Source organism: Bufo bufo, chromosome 3 (assembly GCF_905171765.1).
Source record: "Bufo bufo chromosome 3, aBufBuf1.1, whole genome shotgun sequence".
In the NCBI taxonomy this organism is placed as follows: Eukaryota; Metazoa; Chordata; class Amphibia; order Anura; family Bufonidae; genus Bufo; species Bufo bufo.
The window spans coordinates 414,304,951-414,329,593 of record NC_053391.1 but is presented as its reverse complement, the minus strand read 5'-3'; the positions used below and the strand labels follow the sequence as shown (position 1 = coordinate 414,329,593).

General features: G+C 43.6%; 1 protein-coding gene across 6 annotated transcripts in view; it reads right to left on the bottom strand.

Moving 5' to 3' along the window:
• Nucleotides 1–4,428: 4,428 nt before the first annotated feature.
• The window catches only part of BBX (BBX high mobility group box domain containing), a 108,881-nt gene continuing 88,666 nt past the window's right edge, over nt 4,429–24,643 (bottom strand). For all 6 annotated transcript variants that reach the window (XM_040424894.1, XM_040424895.1, XM_040424893.1 and 3 more), the window contains 3 exons: nt 20,477–20,668; nt 7,275–7,461; nt 4,429–5,485 (listed from right to left, as the gene is read on the bottom strand). In XM_040424894.1, the coding sequence (XP_040280828.1) occupies nt 5,401–5,485; nt 7,275–7,461; nt 20,477–20,668 (464 nt within the window). In that variant the 3' untranslated portion in view covers nt 4,429–5,400. The remainder of the gene's footprint in view (nt 5,486–7,274; nt 7,462–20,476; nt 20,669–24,643) is intronic.

The window sequence follows — 24,643 nt, the reverse complement described above, 5'->3', positions numbered from 1 at the left end:
CTCACTGAGCACATGCTCAGTTCCATCCGTCAACTAATGCTAGCTGCAGAAAGGACATGCTCCCTAAGATGCCAGCTTGAAATAAATCTAGAATAACAATTGGAGCAATGAATGGGGAGATCTCTGGATCCATGTGAGGTGCAGGGCTGGTACCAGCTTTGCTAGAAAGAGACTGGTCATGTACTAGATTACATATGATTTTCATGGGATAACCCCTTTAAAAGCTGCACCACAGATTTGTTTAAACAGGGTGTGAATGAGTTTTGGTAAAGCCATTTACTACTGTAATAAGCTGTGATCCACTTACTACTGTACTGTGGATTCAGACCCAAATCCAGATGGAAAATCTGCAGCGCATGTGCCCTGTGTGAACATACTCTTACAGTCTTGCCAGCTCTGGGATAAAATATTAGAGACTTGGATATGCTCTATTTATATACAAACATACAAATCAGGAAATGTTGGAGTGAAATGTTAAGAAGTTGTGCTAATATTTATTACCTGATTATACCAATGCCTTGTCTAAAGATTCAGTGCATTAGCGAACAGAACTACTGAAACTCACTTACTCAGAGCCATCAATGGCCAATATCTTAAAAACTAACTAAAGCTTTGCAGGATTTCTGCTACTTAGTGCCTAGAAGCTTAAAAATTAAGCAATATCTACAAAAGTTTCAAAAAACAGTCACTACACTACTCTAAGGGAAAGCCACTTAGGTTTAGTAACTCAGTAATTCACATATAAAATAGGATATTTTCTCTCCTGTTTTAAGAAAAAAGGTACCATAGTCATACAGAAATATCTAGAAGCAGTATTGAAATGTTACTTGGGGCAATCTGACAAAAATAGAGATATCTAAGGGAATCACGGGAAGGAGTATTTCATAACCATTGTTAATGTGCAGGACCAAAAATAAACTAATACAATTCTGAATTCCATCTTCTTTTAATTCCTGAAGTGCCATACCTCAAGTAATAACACACTGATCTAACACTTAGTGCCAAGTAGTAGTGCCGATGCTATGTTGGTTTAAAGCTGGCAGCTTCAAGCTGTTTTAACTGGTGTGCCACGTTTAAATATACTAGGTGGTGACGAGCAACATTGAAGTGTACTGCCAAAGACAAGTTTGCCATAAGAAACTTCTAACTGGTAGCAGAAGGGAGCGGGTGGTCTTGTTGCCTAGGCAACCACAAGATGTCGGAAACCTCTCCTGAAAAGACTTCTGGGGTCCTACAGTTGCCTTCTTCTTGGACATGCAGTCCAGTCTTTGTGTAGCATGTTATAGAACAAAAGGAGCTGAGCAGATTGATATATAGTTTTAAGGGAAAAGCTTCCGTAGGACTTCTAATTCATGGATTTAAACCCCTGCTCATTCTGGGCTTTGATGTCCAGTGGGCAGTCCTATTGGACACCGCTGTCACTCAGTGAATAGGACCACCCACTGGATGCCTAAGCTCAGAAAAAGCAGGGATTTTGATGAATGAGTTAGAAGATATAGTGAATATTTCCCCACAAAACGATATATCCGTCTTCTCAGCTCCTTCTGCTCTATAGCATGCTATCCAGAAATCGGACTGCATGTTCAATGTGAAAGACTCCCTTTAAAGTATAAAGAAAACCTGGTTAAACCAATATTACACAGATTGTTAAACACTGCATCGACATTGACCTCAACCTGATAAATGTAAATTTAAACTGGTTATACTAAGAGTAAATCAACCAAACAGAATACTTTGTGTGAAAAGTGCCCCCCTGGCAGTGCTATTTTGCTAGTACCCAGTCAGGTGTACAGCTGCTGTCATATGATCGGGATCTTGGAGCCAAGTTCCAGACACGATTCACATCTAATTATAGTTCCACATTTCAGCAACGGCATGACAGCTGCAATAGCTAAAAGCTAGGGACTAAACGAACGAAGAGCCATTCACCTGGGGGACACTGCGTTTAAGAAGATTTTCCTTCTGTGCAAGTTAATGATTTCCACTTTGCTGACCACACTATTGCATAAGACGACAGAATCCAGTAACTCCACCGTTAATCTAAGCTCAGGATCATCCTACATAGTTTTGAGGTACTGCTGAAAACCAACGAGCCAAACCCTAACCTTCTAAAGACAGCATGGAGTTGGAGGGCCACCTTCTGGACTATAGTAACATGACTAGAGGGTCTACTTAAAGCTAGGTATTTCATCGTCAGAAAAAAGGCAAACAAGTTATTGCTGTAACAGTACCCCCAAAGCTCAACATATCGGCATGGTACAGGTGAGAGGACAATGCTGGAATAAGGAAGCGGAGCTGTAAAAGGCTTTTCCTTAGAATATCTAGGCAGTGCTAGAACAATAAACTCAAATCTGGAAAACAACTTTATCAAGCAATTTTAGATACAGAAGACACTATTGTAGATTCCAATTTCAGTTGTGAAGTACATGATACAGTATATACATGACCACAATCTTTAAAATAATGGCTTTGTGTTGTCTAAACTAGGCTGAAGTGGGCTATCACATAAGAAAAGCCTTCTGTAACTGGAAGACATTCAGATGTCTGCTATAAAGTAACGTAGCTTTGGAGCCTTCATCCTTAATCTTATTGGGCTCTTCTAGCATATTAGGACCTTGCATAAATACCCCTTACTCTGTATTACACACAATAGAGACATAGAGGAGCATAGCACAATCACCTTCACCACAAGTGCCATATGAAGAAGCACTGGGCAAGGCCATGTAAAGAAGAAGACAACCCTACAGCTAGACGGGGCTGCACGACCCAGTGAGAGGAGCATAGGAGGGGGTAGAGGACTTGTCCTGACATGTCTGTTTCAGCAAAAAATTGCATTCTCCTCTTTGTTGTGGTGTTCCTCTATTATTCGTATCAGAAATTATGAATAAATGAACAGTTGGACATTACTATTCCTTATGTCAAAGGAGAATGTCCCTGGACAATGACAGTCTGTATAGGGACACATCCCAAAAACTGGTAACCTCCAGCTGTCAATTCATTCATATACCTCAAAGAGGATGAGCTCCAGCTTCCAAAAAAATGTTGCTTTTTTTTTGCCAAGTATGTAAAATCCAAATACAGAAGTCAAGCACCATCTACGCATTTAGAGTCACCACATTAGACCCTTACTCATGATGTATGCTGTATATGTCATGAGTAAGGATCTGATGTGGTGACCTGAAACACGTAGATGTTGCTTGTCTTATTTTATGGAAGCTGGAGTTCCTCTTTTTCACATGTTACCATATGCCTTTGGCCTCATGCACACGGTCGTTGCCCAGCCGTGGCCGTATTGCGGGGCACAAACAGCGGGTCCGCAATATGCAGGCACCGGCCGTGTGGTCCCCGTATCACGGATGCGGACGCATTTACTTGAATGGGTCTGCAATCCGGAGCTGTGGAGTGCTTCCGTGGTGTTTCTGTCTGTGCCTCCGCACCACAAAAAATAGAATATGTTCTATTTTTTTTAATGGTGCAGACGGATCACTGACCCATTCAAGTTGAATGAATTGCGGTCCCCAATCCACGGAACGGCCATGTGCATGAGACCTTAGCCTGATTCAAGCCAGTCCGTGCTTTAGTGTCTTTTGGTGAGCTGGACTGGTGCAGTTTATTATTTCAAAGAGGAAGAACACAATATAGGGTTATAAGAATAGGTTCCCCAGAATTTATATCATGGGAGCTACAATTACTTTGTAAAGCTGACAAGTCCGGAGAGGTGACAGTCCTGTTAGTAGAAACCATTATGGTATTCGTGTACAGTTACCAAACCTCCAGGCATGGCTAGGGCAGCTAGACAGAACCAGATTGTTTACTGCAGCCATCAGTAAGACACGCCAGTCCCTAAACTTCCTATGGGTTCCTATGGTAATTTTATATACGTTCACCACATGCAGTTCTTCAAAGCACATTGCTAAGGTGAGCCATACCGTGACATCTACATACCATAGTACAAGAAAGCTTTTTTGGGGTTTTCTGTATTTGTCACTACAACTCAACCTCTTGTTCTTTAAAGCCTTTTACAATGAAATTCATAGATGGAATGGAGAACACAAACTATAGACAAATACTGCTCCCCTTGTTACTTATGATGAGGCGCACATTCAGTGCTAGTGCATAGTTAAATGTGTTAGTGACCTGGCTAATAGGAATCCCTGATCTGGATGCACCGGTCATCACCCTATAGTACGGTACCAATTACCAGCGTGACTACTGAAATTGCATGACAGCTGCGTAATGCGCCGCAATCTTTAATACCGTCAGCTAGAAACAGCACACATAATAGCCATCAACTATTACGAAGGGTTAAAAACTCCAATTCAGTTTCAATATGCTTCGAAGTTGAAGGCTTAAAGTGACATGCACACCTATGTAAAACAGGAATTGGCAATGCTCACAAACATACATGTAAACCTTTCCTAATTTTACTACTGCCCCTTTGACGTAATGTCTACGTGCCACAGCCCGAGTAGTAAACTCTACTTACATGTATGTTTATGCTGGGATCCTATGTAAAATGCCGATTTGCATAGGATCACTTCATAGTTAGTTTTAGGACGCCTTCACATGTTCAAAGAAAGTTTTCTGCAACTGAAAGTCAGTTCCATTCACCTTCACCTGAACGGGGCTTGCAGAAATCCATGTGCTTGCCACAGCCCTGTTCAGATGAATGGTACTGATTTTCAGGTCTGCAAACTCTGTCGGATGTGAAGACACGCGTATTGTGTAGACAGACCTAATACTATCTATTAAGGCTTATCACTGGATGTGTGCATATGGGTGGCTGCTGTCAGTACATTATGGGTGGCATTTAGATGGCCTGTGTTTATGGCACGAGGATATGAAGCAGGGTCTATAGTCTACAGAAACCTAGAGAAGTGCAGAAGGCAAGGGTCGCAGACAAGACACACGGTACACCTGAGCCTACGGTTTATATCTTTTAAACTCAGTCTCAATATAAATGTAAGCATAAACTATTATATAAACCATTTTTTTGGAACGTAAATCTTCATTTACAAAAATGACCAAGCATGTCTATTATCTAGTGCAGTGCATCAGTATTTCATTTTTTTTCTTTTTTTAGTAACTATAATATGAAACTAGTATCACACTCTGCGTCACGGAGCTTCTCTATGGAGATAGAGCACTGACGGCTTCAGTCTTCATTCCATTGTTAGCCTCAGTAGAAAGCAGCAGTGAACCTAGCGCCATCTTTTTCCATCAGTAGGCCAAGAACAAGTTGAGCTTTAAGGATAAAACCCAAGCTTTCAGCTTCTGGCTTCAAGTGAAACTCTCATCTGCCCATCTCGTCCTCCATTTCATGGATAATTTTAGCCTTCCTAAGTAAGGCTCAAGGCTTTTCTTTAAATATGGAGTAAAATGTTGTCATAAAGTGAAGCTTCATTGGTCAGCGCAAGATATAAGCACAGCTGCCTGGGACATGTCTTTCTTCTGTCCATCTCTTGCATGGGTAGATCTAGGACTTCTGAAGAAAGATAAAAAAACATGCTCAGTGTACATCCCACGCATGTTCTGAACAGTACCCCAGCATGGTGCAACTGCTGCCAAGCCTTAAAGGGGTATTTCCATCACAGACAATGGGGGCATATCACTAGGATATGCCCCCCTTGTCTGATAGATGCGGGTCCCAGAGGTGGCCGAGAACGGAGCAGGGAGAGTGGTGGCTGGTGGAAGTGAATGGGGGCGCACCGCGCTTGCTCAGCCACCGCTCCCATTCATTTCTATGGGGCCGACGGAAAATTTTTCAGTGGCCCCATATAAATAAAATAGAGGGTAGCTGTACACGTGCAGTGTGCCCTCCACCACTTTCCCCGCTCCGTTCTCGGTGTAGGTCCCAGAGGTGGGACCCAAACCTTTCAGTCAATGGGGGCATATCCTAGCAATATGCCCCCATTGTCTGTAATGAGAATACCACTTTAAGTCCCTTTCTTTGCTGCCAGATACAAGCTGGACAGTTGCCAGGTTGGACAGTCTGGTTGCTAAAGTTTACTGCCTAAGGCCTCATAAACACATCCGTAAGCATTTTGCGGTCTGCAAATTGCTGATCTGCAAAATACGGAAGCGCTCCATGCGCCGTCTGCATTTTTTTATGGACTTAAATTGGTCTGCATCTTGCGGACAAGTATAGGACACATTCTATCTTTTGTGGAATGGACATACAGATGTGGAAAGCACAGTGATTGATTCTGTGTGCTTTCTACGTCTGTATGTCCACTCCGAAAAAGACTATACATGTCCTATAAATGCGGACCATGGAAGGCAATGGGTCTGCTAAAAAATATACGGACTGCACCTGCACAGCTTATGTATTTTGCTGCAGACTGCTAAATGTTTACGGATGAGTGCATGAGGCCTTATCACCAGTTGGGTCATCAGGCAGTGGGGTACATTTACTAAGATGGCTTTTTACTCCAGTCTTATTTTCCTCCTTGTGCTGCCATTAGATTGGTCTAATTAATGATAATTTAGATTTGAAATCCAAGACTTACTGGGGGAGATTTATCAAACTGGTGTAAAAGGAAAACTGGCTTACTTACCCATAGCAACCAATCACAATCCACCTTTCATTTTCCAGAGGAGCTCTCAAAAATGAAAGGTGGAAGCTGAATGGTTGCTATAGGGAATCTATTGTTTTCAATGGGACCCTACCCTTTTGTCTGTAGAGGTGCATTTTTTTCCATGTGGATTTAAAATCCATGTGAAGGAATGACGTCGCTTCATGACTCGGTTTAGGGTACGGCTATACGTGAACACTGGTGGTGCCACAGCTGTCGTGGCCAGGTTCACTGAGTAGTGGTGATCTCATAGAAATGAATGGGATCACCGCGGCCGTCACAAGAAATTCAGCAGTGTTTGAATCTTGCAACAGGCATGGGGATTCCATTCATTTCTATGGAATCACAGATACTCAGCAAACCTGGCCACAACGGCTGTGGCGTGACCAGCGTCACTGTGAAGCCGTACCCTTAGGCTCCATTCAGATGTCCGTAGTGCATTGCGGATCCGCAATACACCCGGCCAGCTCCATTGAATGGGACTAATCCCAGTGCAATCCCGCGGCAGTTCAAACTGCAACTCTGCAGCAGAAATACAAAGGTTGCTTTTAGATTTTTTGCCGTGGATTCTGCTTTGTATTTTTTCACATGTCGTGTAAACATAACTTTACTGCTGCTTCATGGATATTGTTGAAAGCGCATAGGAAAACATATGGAGACTGCAAAATTGAACTGCAGAGAAATAAAGAGAAAACTAACCTGTGAACATTTTCCATGGCTGCCACCTCAGCCAGAGCAGCCAGACTAAAGAAAGCAGACACAGTTGGTATGTCTTGGGTAATACTGCAGTTCTGGTCAACGCCTGCTTCCCCAGAGATTGTCAGCTCTGCTCTGCACGTTCCCTCCACACTGCAATTACTTTGATAACTATTTGGAGGATTATCATCTGGGAAGAAAACAGACATACTTATGAACATGTAAGACACACCGACCTGAAAAGGTAAACTTAATAGATAATATAACCTTTTTATTGCTTATATGCTTTTCATTCAATATGTAAAATATGCACGTGACTTCAGCTCGTTAATACATTTCTAATACATCCATTTGGGGTGCCTTCGCATGTGGCAGATTTTGTTGCAGAAATTTCTGTGACTGAAAGGCCCCTTGCAAACGACCATGTCCGGATGCGTTGCGAATGCATGCAGTGAAAAATGCGCAATTTGGCAGGCAAAGTCATTCAGTTTTGCCTGCGATCGCGTTCAGTTTTTGTCGCGCGGGTGCAATGCAATTTAATGCGTTTTGCACGCGCGTTCTAAAACACTGAAGGTATGCAAACAACATCTCCTAGCAACCATCCTTGAAAAACGCATCGCATCCGCACTTGCTTGTGATGCGATTTTCACGCAGCCCCATTCACTTCTATGGGGCCTGCATTGTGTGAAAATAGCTGAATATAGAACATGCTGCGATTTTCACGCAACGCACAAGTTATGTGTGAAAACCAATGCACATGTACACAGTCCCATTGTAATGAATGGGTCCAGATTCCGTGCGGGTGCAATGCATTCGCATCACGTATTGCACCCGCGTGGAATACTCGCTCATGTGAAAGGGGTCAACATCTGTTCCATACATCTGAATGGGGCTTGCAGAAACCCATGTGCTTCCCACCAAAACAAGTACATTTGAATGAATGGAACTGATTTACCATTGCAGAAGTTTCTGCAACAAAAAAAAATGAGCATTTGGAGGCTCCTTAACATACATTCAAGCCTTTATGAAATATAGTCTGCACCACACTGTGTGTGCACTGCAATAAACCTTTATTCTGTGCTGAAAGAGGAGGACCTGTCACGACAAAATGCAGTGCAATCTGCAGGCAGCGTGTCATAGGGTAAGAGAAGCAGAGCAGATTAATATACAGTTTTGTTGGAAAAGATTCAGTAAAACTTGTAATTTATACTTTTAACCCCTTAGTGACCACCCATAGGCCTTTTTACGGCAGCCCAGTCTAAGCGCTGAACAGGTCTCCCGTGCAGTGGGGACCCAGCTCTCACATGAGAGCCACAGACCTGCTCTAACGCTTGCAATGGCGCCCGCTGCATGTTCAACGCATGTTCAACGCTGACAGAGGGAGCAGACACCCTCTGTCTCCCATCGGCACCCGCAAATGCGATCGCGGGGTGCCGATGTGTGTAAAGGCAGGATGGGATCTTATGAAGGCCCCAACCCTCCGTTGAGTAGTTTCCAGCAGGCTGTGCCTCTCTGGTGCAGCCTGCTGGTCAATGTCAGTATAGCATTGACTTTAAAATGCAATGCACTATAGCACAGGTGGGGAAACTCCGGCCCGCAGGATCATTTCATTTCATGTGGCCCCCGGCCCTCTGCCAGAACATATTGTGAAAATGCTAATGACCGCTTCCATTATGGAAGCGGTCATTAGCATGCGGGAGGCACAGGAAGGTGAGATCAGCACATTGCTAGCTGTACTCACCTTCCCAGGTCGTCTTCCAGCCCCGCACTGTGTCCTGACATATACAGTGTGCTGTCAAGGAGACGTTATACTGTATGGGGGCAGCCACAAGGAGACGTTATACTGTATGGGGGCAGCTACAAGGAGACGTTATACTGTATGGGGGCAGCTACAAGGAGACGTTACACTGTATGGGGGCAGCCACAAGGAGACGTTATACTGTATGGGGGGCAGCCACAAGGAGACGTTACACTGTATGGGGGCAGCCACAAGGAGACGTTATACTGTATGGGGGCAGCCACAAGGAGACGTTGTGGCTGCCCCCATACAGTATAACGTCTCCTTGTGGCTGCCCCCATACAGTATAACGACTCCTTGTGGCTGCCCCCATACAGTATAACGTCTCCTTGTGGCTGCCCCCATACAGTATAACGTCTCCTTGTGGCTGCCCCCATTCAGTATAACGTCTCCTTGTGGCTGCCCCCATTCAGTATAACGTCTCCTTGTGGCTGCCCCCCATACAGTATAATGTCTCCTTGTGGCTGCCCCCATACAGTATAACGTCTCCTTGTGGCTGCCCCCATACAGTATAACGTCTCCTTGTGGCTGCCCCCATACAGTATAACGTCTCCTTGTGGCTGCCCCCATACAGTATAACGTCTCCTTGTGGCTGCCCCCATACAGTATAACGTCTCCTTGTGGCTGCCCCCATACAGTATAACGTCTCCTTGTGGCTGCCCCCATACAGTATAACGTCTCCTTGTGGCTGCCCCCATACAGTATAATGTCTCCTTGTGGCTGCCCCCCCATACAGTATAACGTCTCCTTGTGGCTGCCCCCCCATACAGTATAACGTCTCCTTGTGGCTGCCCCCATACAGTATAACGTCTCCTTGTGGCTGCCCCCCCATACAGTATAACGTCTCCTTGTGGCTGCCCCCATACAGTATAACGTCTCCTTGTGGCTGCCCCCCCATACAGTATAACGTCTCCTTGTGGCTGCCCCCCCATACAGTATAACGTCTCCTTGTGGCTGCCCCCATACAGTATAACGTCTCCTTGTGGCTGCCCCCCCATACAGTATAACGTCTCCTTGTGGCTGCCCCCCCCATACAGTATAACGTCTCCTTGTGGCTGCCCCCCCCATACAGTATAACGTCTCCTTGTGGCTGCCCCCCCATACAGTATAACGTCTCCTTGTGGCTGCCCCCATACAGTATAATGTCTCCTTGTGGCTGCCCCCATACAGTATAATCTCTCCTTCTGGCTTCCCCCATACAGTATAACGTCTCCTTGTGGCTGCCCCAAACAGTATAACATCTCCTTGTGGCTGCCCCATACAGTATAACCTCTTCTTGGGGCTGCCCCACACAGTATAACATCACGTCTCCTTGTGGCTGCCCCTATACAGTATAACGTCTCCTTGTGGCTGCCCCAAACAGTATAACATCTCCTTGTGGCTGCCCCATACAGTATAACCTCTTCTTTGGGCTGCCCCACACAGTATAACATCACGTCTCCTTGTGGCTGCCCCTGTCCCCATACAGTATAACGTCTCCTTGTGGCTGCTGCATACAGTATAATGTTTCCTTCTGGCTGCCCCCACACAGTATAATGTCAACTTGTGTTTTTTTTTTCTTTTAAAGGGGTCGTTGATCCAGGGAGTTATTCTGATTGCCTGATTGGAGTCGGGAAGGAATTTTTTATTCCCCTAAAGTGAGGAAAATTGGCTTCTACCTCACAGGTTTGCCTTCCTCTCGATCAACTTGCAGGATGACAGGTCGAACTGGATGGACAAATGTCTTTTTTCGGCCTTATGTACTATGTTACTATTTATCGTGATATAGATACAGTTATCGCGATAAATTTCTTAATATCGTTATCGTCTTAATATTTTTGATATCGCCCAACCCTAGTCTGATGGAGGTGTGATCTGAGGCAGGGGGGTCTGATGGGAGTCTGATGGAGGTGGGGGGGGGGGGGGAGATCTGTGGCTGAGCAAGGGACAAAGGCGGGGACAGTTATGAAGGAAGAGGCAGGGGCAGTGAAATCTGGCTGAACCCCTCTCTGGACCCCTCTGGGTTAAGCTTGGCTGCCATTAACCACTTCAGCCCCCCTAGCTTAAACACCCTTAATGACCAGACCACTTTTTACACTTCTGCACTACACTACTTTCACCATTTATTGCTTGGTCATGCAACTTACCACCCAAATGAATTTTACCTCCTTTTCTTCTCACTAATATAGCTTTCATTTGGTGGTATTTCATTGCTGCTGACATTTTTACTTTTTTTGTTATTAATCGAAATTTAACATTTTCACTTTCAGTTGTAAAATTTTGAAAAAAAAAAACGACATCCATATATAAATTTTTCTCTAAATTTATTGTTCTACATGTCTTTGATAAAAAAAAAAATGGTTTGGGTAAAAGTTATAGCGTTTACAAACTATGGTACAAAAATGTGAATTTCTGCTTTTTGAAGCAGCTCTGACTTTCTGAGCACCTGTCATGTTTCCTGAGGTTCTACAATGCCCAGACAGTACAAACACCCCACAAATGACCCCATTTCGGAAAGTAGATACCCTAAGGTATTCGCTGATGGGCATAGTGAGTTCATAGAACTTTTTATTTTTTGTCACAAGTTAGCGGAAAATGATGATTTCTTATTTTTTTTTTTTTCTTACAAAGTCTCATATTCCACAAACTTGTGACAAAAAATAAAAAATTCCATGAACTCACTATGCCCATCACGAAATACCTTGGGGTGTCTTCTTTCCAAAATAGTTTGAAATCAAAATCTGTAAGAAATGGCCGGTGAAATCCGAAAGGTGCTCTTTGGAATGTGGGCCCCTTTGCCCACCTAGGCTGGTATTGCCGTACTCAGGAGAAGTTGGGCAATGTGTTTTGGGGTGTCATTTTACATATACCCATGCTGGGTGAGATAAATATCTTGGTCAAATGCCAACTTTGTATAAAAAAAAATGGGAAAAGTTGTCTTTTGCCAAGATATTTATCTCACCCAGCATGGGTATATGTAAAATGACACCCCAAAACACATTGCCCAACTTCTCCTGAGTACGGCAATACCAGATGTGTGACACTTTTTTGCAGCCTAGGTGGGCAAAGGGGCCCACATTCCAAAGAGCACCTTTCGGATTTCACCGGCCATTTTTTACAGATTTTGATTTCAAACTACTCTGCACGCATTTGGGCCCCTAAAATGCCAGGGCAGTATAACTACCCCACAAGTGACCCCATTTTGGAAAGAAGACACCCCAAGGTATTTCGTGATGGGCATAGTGAGTTCATGGAAGTTTTTTTTTGTCACAAGTTAGTGGAATATGAGACTTTGTAAGAAAAAATAAATAAATAAATCATCATATTCCGCTAACTTGTGACAAAAAATAAAAAATTCTAGGAACTCGCCATGCCCCTCACGGAATACCTTGGGGTGTCTTCTTTCCAAAATGGGGTCACTTGTGGGGTAGTTATACTGCCCTGGCATTCTAGGGGCCCTAATGTGTGGTAAGTAGTTTGAAATCAAAATGTGTAAAAAATGACCTGTGAAATCCTAAAGGTGCTCTTTGGAATGTGGGCCCCTTTGCCCACCTAGGCTGCAAAAAAGTGTCACACATGTGGTATTGCCGTACTCAGGAGAAGTTGGGCAATGTGTTTTGGGGTGTCATTTTACATATACCCATGCTGGGTGAGATAAATATCTCGGCAAAAGACAACTTTTCCCATTTTTTTTATACAAAGTTGGCATTTGACCGAGATATTTCTCTCACCCAGCATGGGTATATGTAAAATGACACCCCAAAACACATTCCCCAACTTCTCCTGAGTACGGTGATACCAGATGTGTGACACTTTTTTGCAGCCTAGATGCGCAAAGGGGCCCACATTCCTTTTAGGAGGGCATTTTTAGACATTTGAATCCCAGGCTTCTTCTCACGCTTTAGGGCCCCTAAAATGCCAGGGCAGTATAAATACCCCACATGTGACCCCATTTTGGAAAGAAGACACCCAAAGGTATTCAATGAGGGGCATGGCGAGTTCATAGAAATTTTATTTTTTTTGCCACAAGTTAGCGGAAATTTATATTTTTTAGTTTTTTCTCACAAAGTCTCCCTTTCCGCTAACTTGGGACAAAAATTTCCATCTTTCATGGACTCAATATGCCCCTTAGCGAATACCTTGGGGTGTCTACTTTCCAAAATGGGGTCACATGTGGGGTATTTATACTGCCCTGGCATTTTTGGGGCCCTAAAGCGTGAGAAGAAGTCTGGAATATAAATGTCTAAAATTTTTTACGCATTTGGATTCCGTGAGGGGTATGGTGAGTTCATGTGAGATTTTATTTTTTGACACAAGTTAGTGGAATATGAGACTTTGTAAGAAAAATAAATACATTTTTGCTAACTTGGGCCAAAAAAATGTCTGAATGGAGCCTTACAGGGGGGTGATCAATGACAGGGGGGTGATCAGGGAGTCTATATGGGGTGATCACCCCCCTGTCATTGATCACCCCCCTGTAAGGCTCCATTCAGACGTCCGTATGTTTTTTACGGATCCACGGATACATGGATCGGATCCGCAAAACACATACGGACATCTGAATGGAGCCTTACAGGGGGGTGATCAATGACAAGGGGGTGATCACCCCATATAAACTCCCTGATCACCCCCCTGTCATTGATCACCCCCCTGTAAGGCTCCATTCAGATGTCCGTATGTTTTTTACGGATCCACGGATACATGGATCGGATCCGCAAAACACGTACGGACATCTGAATGGAGCCTTACAGGGGGGTGATCAATGACAGGGGGGTGATCACCCCCTTGTAAGGCTCCATTCAGATGTCCGTACGTGTTTTGCGGATCCGATCCATGTATCCGTGGATCCGTAAAAAACATACGGACATCTGAATGGAGCCTTACAGGGGGGTGATCAATGACAGGGGGGGTGATCAGGGAGTCTATATGGGGTGATCACCCCCGTCATTGATCACCCCCCCCTGTAAGGCTCCATTCAGACGTCCGTATGTGTTTTGCGGATCCGATCCATGTATCAGTGGATCCGTAAAAAACTTACGGATGTCTGAATGGAGCCTTACAAGCGGTTGATCAATGACAGGGGGGTGATCAGGGAGTCTATATGGGGTGATCAGGGGTGAATAAGGGGTTAATAAGTGACGGGGGGGTGTAGTGTAGTGCTTGGTGCTACTTATTACTGAGCTGCCTGTGTCCTCTGGTGGTCGATCCAAACAAAAGGGACCACCAGAGGACCAGGTAGCAGGTATATTAGACGCTGTTATCAAAACAGCGTCTAATATACCTGTTAGGGGTTAAAAAAATCGCATCTCCAGCCTGCCAGCGAACGATCGCCGCTGGCAGGCTGGAGATCCACTCGCTTACCTACCGATTCTGTGAACGCGCGCCTGTGTGCGCGCGCGTTCACAGGAAATCTCGCCTCTCGCGAGATGACGCGTATATGCGTCCACCCAGAATAGCAGGGCTGCCGCCAGGACGCAATCCTGCGTACGGCGGTCCTGAGGCGGTTAATGCCAAATAAAGAACTAAATATGTAATATTCTGAACTTCAAAATTAGACTGCTGTGTGTGGTCAAAATGGCACCTGTTTATAATATATAGTGCAGGCACCATTTTGTTCAGCAAAAATACAGCACTCTAGATTTTTTTTTTTATTATTAAAGCGCAATTTATGTAACTTACCCCTAAGACAGTTATATGTTTGACCAAATACAGCAGTCAAATGTTTAAAGGGTTTCTACCATCAGAATTACTGTTATGTAGCTGACTGACATTAGCGATGCGCCAATGTCAGCACTACATAACAGTATGTTTTTTACATTTCTTTTGCTAACGAGCCTCTATGTGCTATGTAGGCGTAAAATCAGCACCAAGAGGCTCCGTCTACTCACCCTTTATCCCGCCCAGGTCCCCTGTTCTGCCCGCCCCGCTCCTCTTGATTGATGTCACGCTTCGCTGACGAAATCCCGCGCCTTTGCCGTTCACTTCTGTATTCGGCGCAGGCTCAGTCAGTGAAGGCCGCTCTGCTGATGCCGGCTTCCCCGCTCTGAGAGATAGTCGGCGCACGTGCAGTGAGGAATCCGGCACCAGGAGCGCATCATTCACTCACTGCGTCGAATACAGAAGTGAACGGCGCAGGCGTGGGATTTAGTCAGCGAAGCTGTGAACCGTGACATCAATCAAGAGGAGCGGGGCGGGCCGAGTAGACGGAGCCTCTAGATGCTGATTTTTACGCCCACATAGCACCTAGAGGCTCATTAGCATATTATAAAAGTGCTTTTTTTTAATCAGAATGGCTGCAGGGAGAAATGTAAAAAACATACTGTTATGTAGTGCTGACAGCGCATCGCTAATGTCAGTGAGCTACATAACAGTATTTCTGGTGGTAAAAAGCCTTTAACCCCTTAAGGACTCAGCCCTATTTCACCTTAAGGACTTGGCCATTTTTTGCAATCCTGACCAGTGTCACTTTAAGTGCTGATAACTTTAAAACGCTTTGACTTATCCAGGCCATTCTGAGATAGTTTTTTCGTCACATATTGTACTTCATGACACTGGTAAAATGAAGTCCAAATTATAATTTTTTTAAAATAAAAAAATACCAAATTTACTAAAAATTAGTAAAAAATTGCAAATTTCCAAGTTTCAATTTCTCTACTTCTATAATACATAGTAATACCTCCAAAAATAGTTATTACTTTACATTCCCCATATGTCTACTTAATGTTTGGATCATTTTGGGAATGTTACAAGGCTTAGAAGTTTAGAAGCAAATCTTGAAATTTTTTAGAAATTTTGAAAAACCCAATTTTTAGGGTCCAGTTCAGGTCTGAAGTCACTTCGTGAGGTTTACATAATAGAAACCACCCAAAAATTACCCCATTCTAGAAACTACACTCCTCAAGGTATTCAAAACAGATTTTACAAACGTTGTTAACCCTTTAGGTGTTCCACAAGAATTAATGGAAAATAGAGATACAATTTCAAAATTTCACTTTTTTGGCAGATTTTCCATTTTAATAATTTTTTCCATTTACAAAGCAAAGGTTAACAGCCAAACTAAACTCAATATTTATGGCCCTGATTCTGTAGTTTACAGAAACACCCCATATGTGGTCGTAATCCGCTGTACGGGCACACGGCAGGGCGCAGAAGGAAAGGAATGCCATACGGTTTTTGGAAGGCAGGTTTTGCTGGACTGGTTTTCTTGACACCATGTCCCATTTGAAGCCCCCCTGATGCACCCCTAGAGTACAAACTCCAAAAAAGTGACCCCATTTTAGAAACTACGGGATAGGGTGGCAGTTTTGTTGGTACTAGTTTAGGGTACATATGATTTTTGGTTGCTCTATATTACACTTTTTGTGAGGCAAGGTAACAAGAAATAGCTGTTTTGGCACAGTTTTTTTTTTGTTATTTACAATATTCATCTGACAGGTTAGATCATGTGATATTTTCATAGACCAGGTTGTCACGGATGCGGCGATACCTAATATGTATAAGTTTTATTTATTTATGTAAGTTTTACACAATGATTTCATTTTTGAAACAAAAAAATAATCATATTTTAGTGTTTCCATAGTCTGAGAGCCATAATTTTTTCAGTTTTTGGGCGATTACTTTGGGTAGGGTATGATTTTTGCGGGATGAGATGGCGGTTTTATTGGCACTATTTTGGGGTGCATATGACTTTTTGATCGCTTGCTATTACACTTTTTGTGATGTAAGGTGACAAAAAATTGTTTATGTAGCACAGTTTTTATTTTTTATGGTGTTCATCTGAGGGGTTAGGTCATGAGATATGTTCATAGAGCCGGTCGATACGGACGCGGCGCTACCTAATATGTATACTTCCCCCCCCCCCTATTTTTTCCCAATTTTTTTTTATTTTATTTGGGGAAAATGAAGTTTTTGTTTATTTTTACTTGAAACTTTTAATTTTCTTTGGGGGGGGAAAACTTTATTTTTTACTTTATTTTTTGTCCCACTTTGGGACTTCAACTTTTGGGGGTCTAATCCCTTTTACAATGCATTCCAATACTTCTGTATTGGAATGCATTGGCTGTATGAGTAATACTGTGTGTATTACTCATACAGCTTCCAGCCTGTGAGAACCAGGGGGCTGGATCTCACAGGCTCGTCACCGGAAGGCAGCGCAGATGCCTAAGGAAGGCATTGCGCTGCCTTCCATGCCAATTGGGTCCCCCCTACAGCCGCATGGGGACCCGATGGCACCGCCGCCCGCCGGATAAGGTAAAAGCCACAAACCGCAGGTCTGAATTGACCTGCGGTTTGCGGCGATCGCCGACACGGATACCCGCTGAATACCCGACACGGATACCCGGTGTGACAGGATACCCGCTGAATTATTTCCGCGGACATCCTATTGCGATTAACCCCCGCCGCGCCGCAAATCGCGATATAAAGTTAGGACGTACCGGTACGCCCTGTGTCCTTAAGGGGTTAAATTGAGAATTTTGTATGGCCCGCTAATGATGCTACAAACATCCAAATGGCCCTTGGCATCAAAAAGGTTCCCCATCCCTGCAATATAGGGATAATGCACTGCATTTTAAAATCAATCAGAATATTGTCTGTTATATTCCGATTGTGGGACTGTTAAGTGGTAAAAAAAACAGTAAAAAAAACAAACACCTTTATTAAATAAAAATTAGCAGCGATAACAAGCAATCAAAAAGCGTAATTTGCTCCAAAATGATACCAATGAAAAATACAAGTCGTCCCGCAAAAATCAAGCCCTCACACAACTCCATAGAAAAAAAAAAAAAAAAGTTATAGGTCTTGGGATGTGGCAATAAAAAATAAATAATAAAAAATAAATAATAAAAGGTGTTTTATTGCAAGAAAGTAGTAAAACGCAAAAAAATATATGTATTTGGTATCATTGTAATCGTACTGACCCAGAAAATAAAGATAAGTTATTTATACCGGAAAATGAACGCCGCTAAATTTATAACATAAAAACGCAGGGTCAGTATTGCTGTTTTTCCCATTTCCCTTCCAGAAAGAGTTCATAAAAGTTAATCAGAAAGTTATGTGTACCCCAAAAGGGTGCCATTAAAAACTGCAACTTTTCCTGCAAACAAGCCTTCATACAGCTATATAGACTTTAAAATAAAAAAGTTATAGCTTTTGGAAGGCGAAGATGAAAAAAGGAAGAAAAACGCTTGGTCAGTAAGGCCCAAAACAGGCTGGTCACTAAGGGGTTAAATACATGTTATTCCTGGCTTCAGTTGTACACAGAGGAGGTGTTATCGGTGATTAATGGCATTCTCTGTGTAAGGGCTCATGTACACGGCCGTTCCTTGCATTGGGGACCAGAATTTGCGATACCCAATGCATGGGCAACATCCGTGCGGCTGCCGCAGATGGATCCAGACCCATTTAACTTGGATGGGTCCATGATCCATCCGCATTGCAAAAAATGTTATGTTCTATTTTATTGCCGTGTGGAGGCAAGGAGAGAAACCCCACCTAAGAACTCCTTAGTGATTCTGTGGGGTTCCGTGCCTTTGTTCCGCACCGCACCTTCTGGATTGTGGACCCATTCAAGTGAATGGGTCCACATCCGTGATGCAGTGCACAAACGGCTGGAACCAGTATATTGCGAACCCTCCGTTTGCCGGCCACAATACGGGCCCTGCCGGCACATGTTTGCGTGCATGAGCCCTAAGGGTGCATACATAGATAGCTGTTAGTCACTGATAGTTGTACACAGGGGAGGTGTTATCAGTGATTGATGGCATTCTCTGTGTAAGTGTAAATACACAGATAGCGGTCAGTCACTGATAGTTGTACACAGAGGAGGTGTTACCAGTGATTGATGGCATTCTGTGTGTATATACACAGATAGTTGTACATGGGGGAGGTGTTATCAGTGATTGATAGCATTCTCTGTGTAAGTGTGTATACATAGATAGCTGTCAGTCACTGATACCTGTACACGGGGTTGGTGTTACCAGTGATTGATAGTATTGTGTGTGTGTGTGTGTGTGTGTGTGTGTATGTATACGAAGATATCTGTACACAGGGGTGGTGTTATCAGTGATTGATAGAATTCTCTGTGTAAGGGTGTAAACATAGATAACCGTCAGTCACTGATAGTTGTACACAGAGGAGGTGTTACCAGTGATTGATAGTATTCTGTGTGTGTGTGTGTGTGTGTGTATACGAAGATAGCTGTACACAGGGGTGGTGTTATCACTGATTGATAGAATTCTCTGTGTAAGGGTGTAAACATAGATAGCTGTCAGTCACTGATAGTTGTACAGAGAGGAGGTGTTACCAGTGATTGATAGTATTCTGTGTGTGTGTGTGTGTGTATATATGAAGATAGCAGTACACAGGGGAGGAATTAGCAGTGATTGATAGCATTCTCTGTGTAAGTGTGTATACATAGATAGCCGTCAGTAACGGTTTGATGTACCCTGGGAAGGTGTTATCAATGACTGATAGCATTCTCTATGTAAGTGTGTATACACAGATAGCGGTCAGTTACTGTTAGATACATAGATAGCTGTCAGTCATTAATAGCTATACAAGGGGTGGTCTTAAGTTCAGAAAAGACATATACATTATCCCCACAGGATAGGGGATAAATATCAGATCAGTGGGGGTCCTGCCGCTGGGGCCCCGACCAATCACAAGAATTGGGGCCCCCATAACCTGTGGAGCCCCCCTGAAATGGATAGACAGGCCAGTCAGAAATGTGCACTGCCACTCCATTAATTTCTCTGGGAGTGCCGGAGATAGCCTAGTACAGCATAGAAATGAATGGAGCAGCGGTGCACATTTCTGACCAGCCGCTCTGTCCATTTCACGGGGCTCCACAGGGTATGGGACCCCGTTCTTATGATTTGTGGGGGTCCCAGTAACAGGACCGATCTGATAGTTATCCCTATCCTGTTGATAGGGGATAACTTGCTATAACCGGAATACATTTAACAAGAGCTCCACATGTTAGCTGAAGGTCTATTGGTAATATGAAGCTCAATTAGGTGGTGTTTTTGTCTTTCTTGCTACTTTTAATAGCATGCTGTAGCTCTTGCCCTTTCTTCAGGTGTTTTAACATCACCTTCTCTATAGAGAAAAACGCCATGAAGAAAGCGCTAGTGGTAAGACATTGTATGCAAAAATAAATAAAAAATCCACAAAAACGGCAGGTGGCCAGAAAATGTAAGTGATTATTCTCACATTTTTTTTTTTTCACTGGACTTTCAAATGTTTTTTTTTCCCTTTTACGGAGTTAAAATGTAAAAATAATAAAAATGATGGGCAATATTAGATAACACATACCTCTGCATACATACTATAATGAACTCTAGATGCATGTGATTTCTATGTACAATATATTAATGCTACAACTGGATAAAATACTGACAAAAAAAAACAATAAGTGTTTTATTCTTACCGAAACTTGGACTTAATGAAGAAGGCTGACAGTCCAAAGACCTAACTAGGTGTGTAATTTTAGTTTTTCTTGCTTTCCTCTTTTGACTTCCCACCAGAGGTTCCTGTGCGGCAGTGGGCTCTGGAATGGGAGGAACAGGATTTGAATTGCTCCTTGGTGGATTATCGGTGGTGTTCTGGTCTTCTACTATGGCTACACCAAAAACAAAATCCAAGTATTATGTAAAATAATATATCAACAGTACTATGATAACTCATAACTAAGGTGGTTGATGGATAAAAGCATAACGGTTATTCCATACATCTAGAAAAAGGTCATACATCTAGTAACTAGCAGCTATAGAGTCGTTCATAGCTGCTAACAATCATCACAGTGCTCCAGACTAAAAAAAATACCTAGTAGCCATTGGCTCCTGAACTGAAAAATTTAGGAGCCAAATCAAATTTTTAGTCGCCAAATCGAAACCGAATCAAAATTTTGATATCGTGACAACGCTACGCCGATCAGATCGGCGTAGGGTTGTTTTGATACCAAAATTTTGATTCGCTTTCGTCACCATAAAAAAAGTATTGCGATACTCAATACCGCGAAAAAAAAACACCAAAAAAAGCCGCGTGCATTTCGCATTTTATGAAACATTCGGCCCATAATAAAACAGTCCTATCCTATTTTTTGGGGCGACAAGGTGACTAAAAAATGGTGAATGCTCACCGCATAGGAGATATTTTTTAATAATTTAATCGTTTGGACAGCGCTATGTAATATGTTTATTTATTTATTGTTTATATATTTTATATGTAAATTTGGGAAAGGGGGGATTTAAACTTAATATTTTAGGGTACTTTCACACTAGCGTTATTCTTTTCCGGCATAGAGTTCCGTCCTAGGGGCTCTATACCAGAAAATAACTGATCAGGCATATCCCCATGCATTCTGAATGGAGAGCAATCCGTTCAGGATGCATCAGGATGTCTTCAGTTCAGTCATTTTAAATGATCAGGCAAAAGATAAAACCGCAGCATGCTACGGTTTTATCTCCGGCGAAAAAACTGAAGACTTGCCTGAATGCCGGATCCAGCATTTTTCCCCATAGGAACGTATTAGTGGCAGATCTGGCATTCAAAATACCGGAATGCACCCGCACTAAATCCGGACCCATTCGCTTCTATGGGGCTGTGCACATGAGCGGTGATTTTCACGCATCACTTGTGCGTTGCGTGAAAATCGCAGCATGCTCTATATTGTGCGTTTTTCACGCAACGCAGGCCCCATAGAAGTTAATGGGGCTGCGTGAAAATCGCAAGCAAGTGCGGATGCGGTGCGATTTTCACGCATGGTTGCTAGGATGAAAGTCTATTCACTGTATTATTTTCCCTTATAACATGGTTATAAGGGAAATAATAGCATTCTTAATACAGAATGCTTAGTAGAAGATCAATATAATAAACATTGGTGGCGCAGTGCACCCCCCCAACACCCCAGTATAATAAACATTGGTGGCGCAGTGCACCCCCCCCCAATATAATAAACATTGGTGGCGCAGTGCACCACCCCCAATATAATAAACATTGGTGGCACAGTGCGCCCCCCCAATATAATAAACATTGGTGGCACAGTGCACCCCCCCAACACCCCAGTATAATAAACATTGGTGGCGCAGTGCACCCCCCAACACCCCAGTATAATAAACATTGGTGGCGCAGTGCACCCCCCCAATATAATAAACATTGGTGGCGCAGTGCACCCCCCCAATATAATAAACATTGGTGGCGCAGTGCACCCCCCCAACACCCTAGTATAATAAACATTGGTGGCGCAGTGCACCCACCCAACACCCTAGTATAATAAACATTGGTGGTGCAGTGTGCCCCCCCCCCAATATAATAAACATTGGTGGCGCAGTGCGCCCCCCCAACACCCCAGTATAATAAACATTGGTGGCGCAGTGCGCCCCCCCAATATAATAAACATTGGTGGCGCAGTGCGCCCCCCAACACCCCAGTATAATAAACATTGGTGGCGCAGTGCGCCCCCCCAATATAATAAACATTGGTGGCGCAGTGCGCCCCCTCCCCACCTGACCTTTGTGACAGGGAGCTGCGATCAGCGACAGTTAACCCCTCAGGTACCGCACCTGAAGGGTTAACTCAACTGCAGCTGATCGCAGCTCCCTGTCACAAAGGTCGGGTGCCGGCTATTTGATTCCGGCACCCGCCTCCTGTATTTGTATTACAGGTCAGTTTTCTTCATTGGTGGCGCAGTGGCCACAGCCCCTCCCCTCCTCCTCCCGTCTCTCTTCTTATAGACAGCGGCGGCGGCAGCAGCACAGGGGGAGGGAGAGACTCCTTCTCCTCTGCGCTGCTGAGAAGAACATCGGCGGCGGGGCAGAGAACTATCATCACCTGTGCCCGCCGCTGTATTCAACTGCAGAGCTGCGGTGGCGGGTCTAGTCGCAAATGGCGACAAGACTAAAAAGTCTTGTCGCCATTTGTAAATTCTAAGTCGCATTGGCGACCATTTTGGTCGCCATCTGAAGCCCTGTCATATAAACAGAACATCTCCAAAGTAAGGCTACTTTCACATTAGCGTTTTTTGCGGATCCTTCATGAATCTGCAAAAACGCTTCCGTTACCATGATACAACCGTATGCATCCGTCATGAACGGATCCGGTTGTATTATGTCTTGTATAGCCAAGACGGATCCGTCATGAACACCATTGAAAGTCAATGGGGGACAGATGTGTTTTCTACTGTGCCAGATTGTGACATAGAAAATGGATCCGTCCCCATTGACTTTCTTGCAGCATTATTCTGTCCGCGATGGGTGCGCAACCAAACGGAACAGAATACATTTTGGTGCATTCCGTTTTGTTCAGTTCAGCTTTGTCCCCATTGACAATGAACGAAGACAAAACTGAAGCGTTTTGATCCAATATTGAGATTCTATGACGGATCTCAATAACGGAATTGAAACGCTAATGTGAAAACAATTACTCATATATAGTATAAATAATCACTAACTCCAAATAATTTTTAGGCAGTATTCCACATAAGTGTATTAAACACTGATACATACATGTGTTTTATTTGATTTTGTCAAGACAGATGACAGAAGTCCAGCAAAGAAGACCATAGTATAGCAAAAGACAGACAAGGTGGGACAGATTTATCAAATAATGCAATTGAAAACTGAATAAGTTGCCCATGGCATCTCATCATGTTGCGCCTTCAGTAAAATGCCTCTTAGGCTATGTTCACATCACCGTTCAGCCTTTCCGTTCTCCTTCTCCGTCTAGGAGCAGGAGAACGGAAAGGACGGAAAAGGCACATAACCGACACCAAACTGAGTCAAACGGAGCCCTTAGGACCCCATAGATTATAATGGGGTCCGTTATGTTTCCGCTCAGAAGATGATTTTTAAGCGGAGACAATAGTCCTGCATGCACAACTTTTGTCTCCGCTTAAAAATCATCTTCTGAGCGGAAACATAACGGACCCCATTATAGTCTATGGGGTCCTTAGGCTCCGTTTGACTCAGTTTGGCGTCAGTTATGTGCCTTTTCCGTCCTTTCCGTTCTCCTGCTCCTAGACGGAGCAGGAGAACGGAAAGCCAGAACGGTGATGTGAACGAAGCCTAAGGGATAAAATGGAATTGGTAGCTTTAGGAAGCGCCTCCAGTTTTTGTAAATAGTTTTTAAAAATCTTCCCCAGTGGTTGAAAGATATAGTAGTGGTCAATAAGATGACCTCAATACAGCTAGTGACGGTAACTGCAGATCACCCTTATGATGCAGGCCAAAAATGGACACCTAAAGGTGCCCATACACTTTCAAATAGCTGTTACTTGAATGCTCATTTGCTATAGGCTGTATTACACTTGCCGATATTTCAGCCGATAATCACCGTGTTGGTGTGAACGCTCGTTAGCGATCATCTTGCAGTGTAATACTGCCACCAATTCAGATTTTTAAGCATGCTTAAAACCACCACTAGACATTATGGGGACAAGTGATCGCTGCATGTAATAGCAGCAGTCTCCTCTGCTAGCTAGCAAGTTATTGCCAGGAGGGAACGCTTTCCTCCCGACAATTGCTTATTGATCTGCCTGTCTAATACAGGCTTTACTCTCCAGAATCCACTGGCTTATCTCCCGGGAAAACAAAGGGAT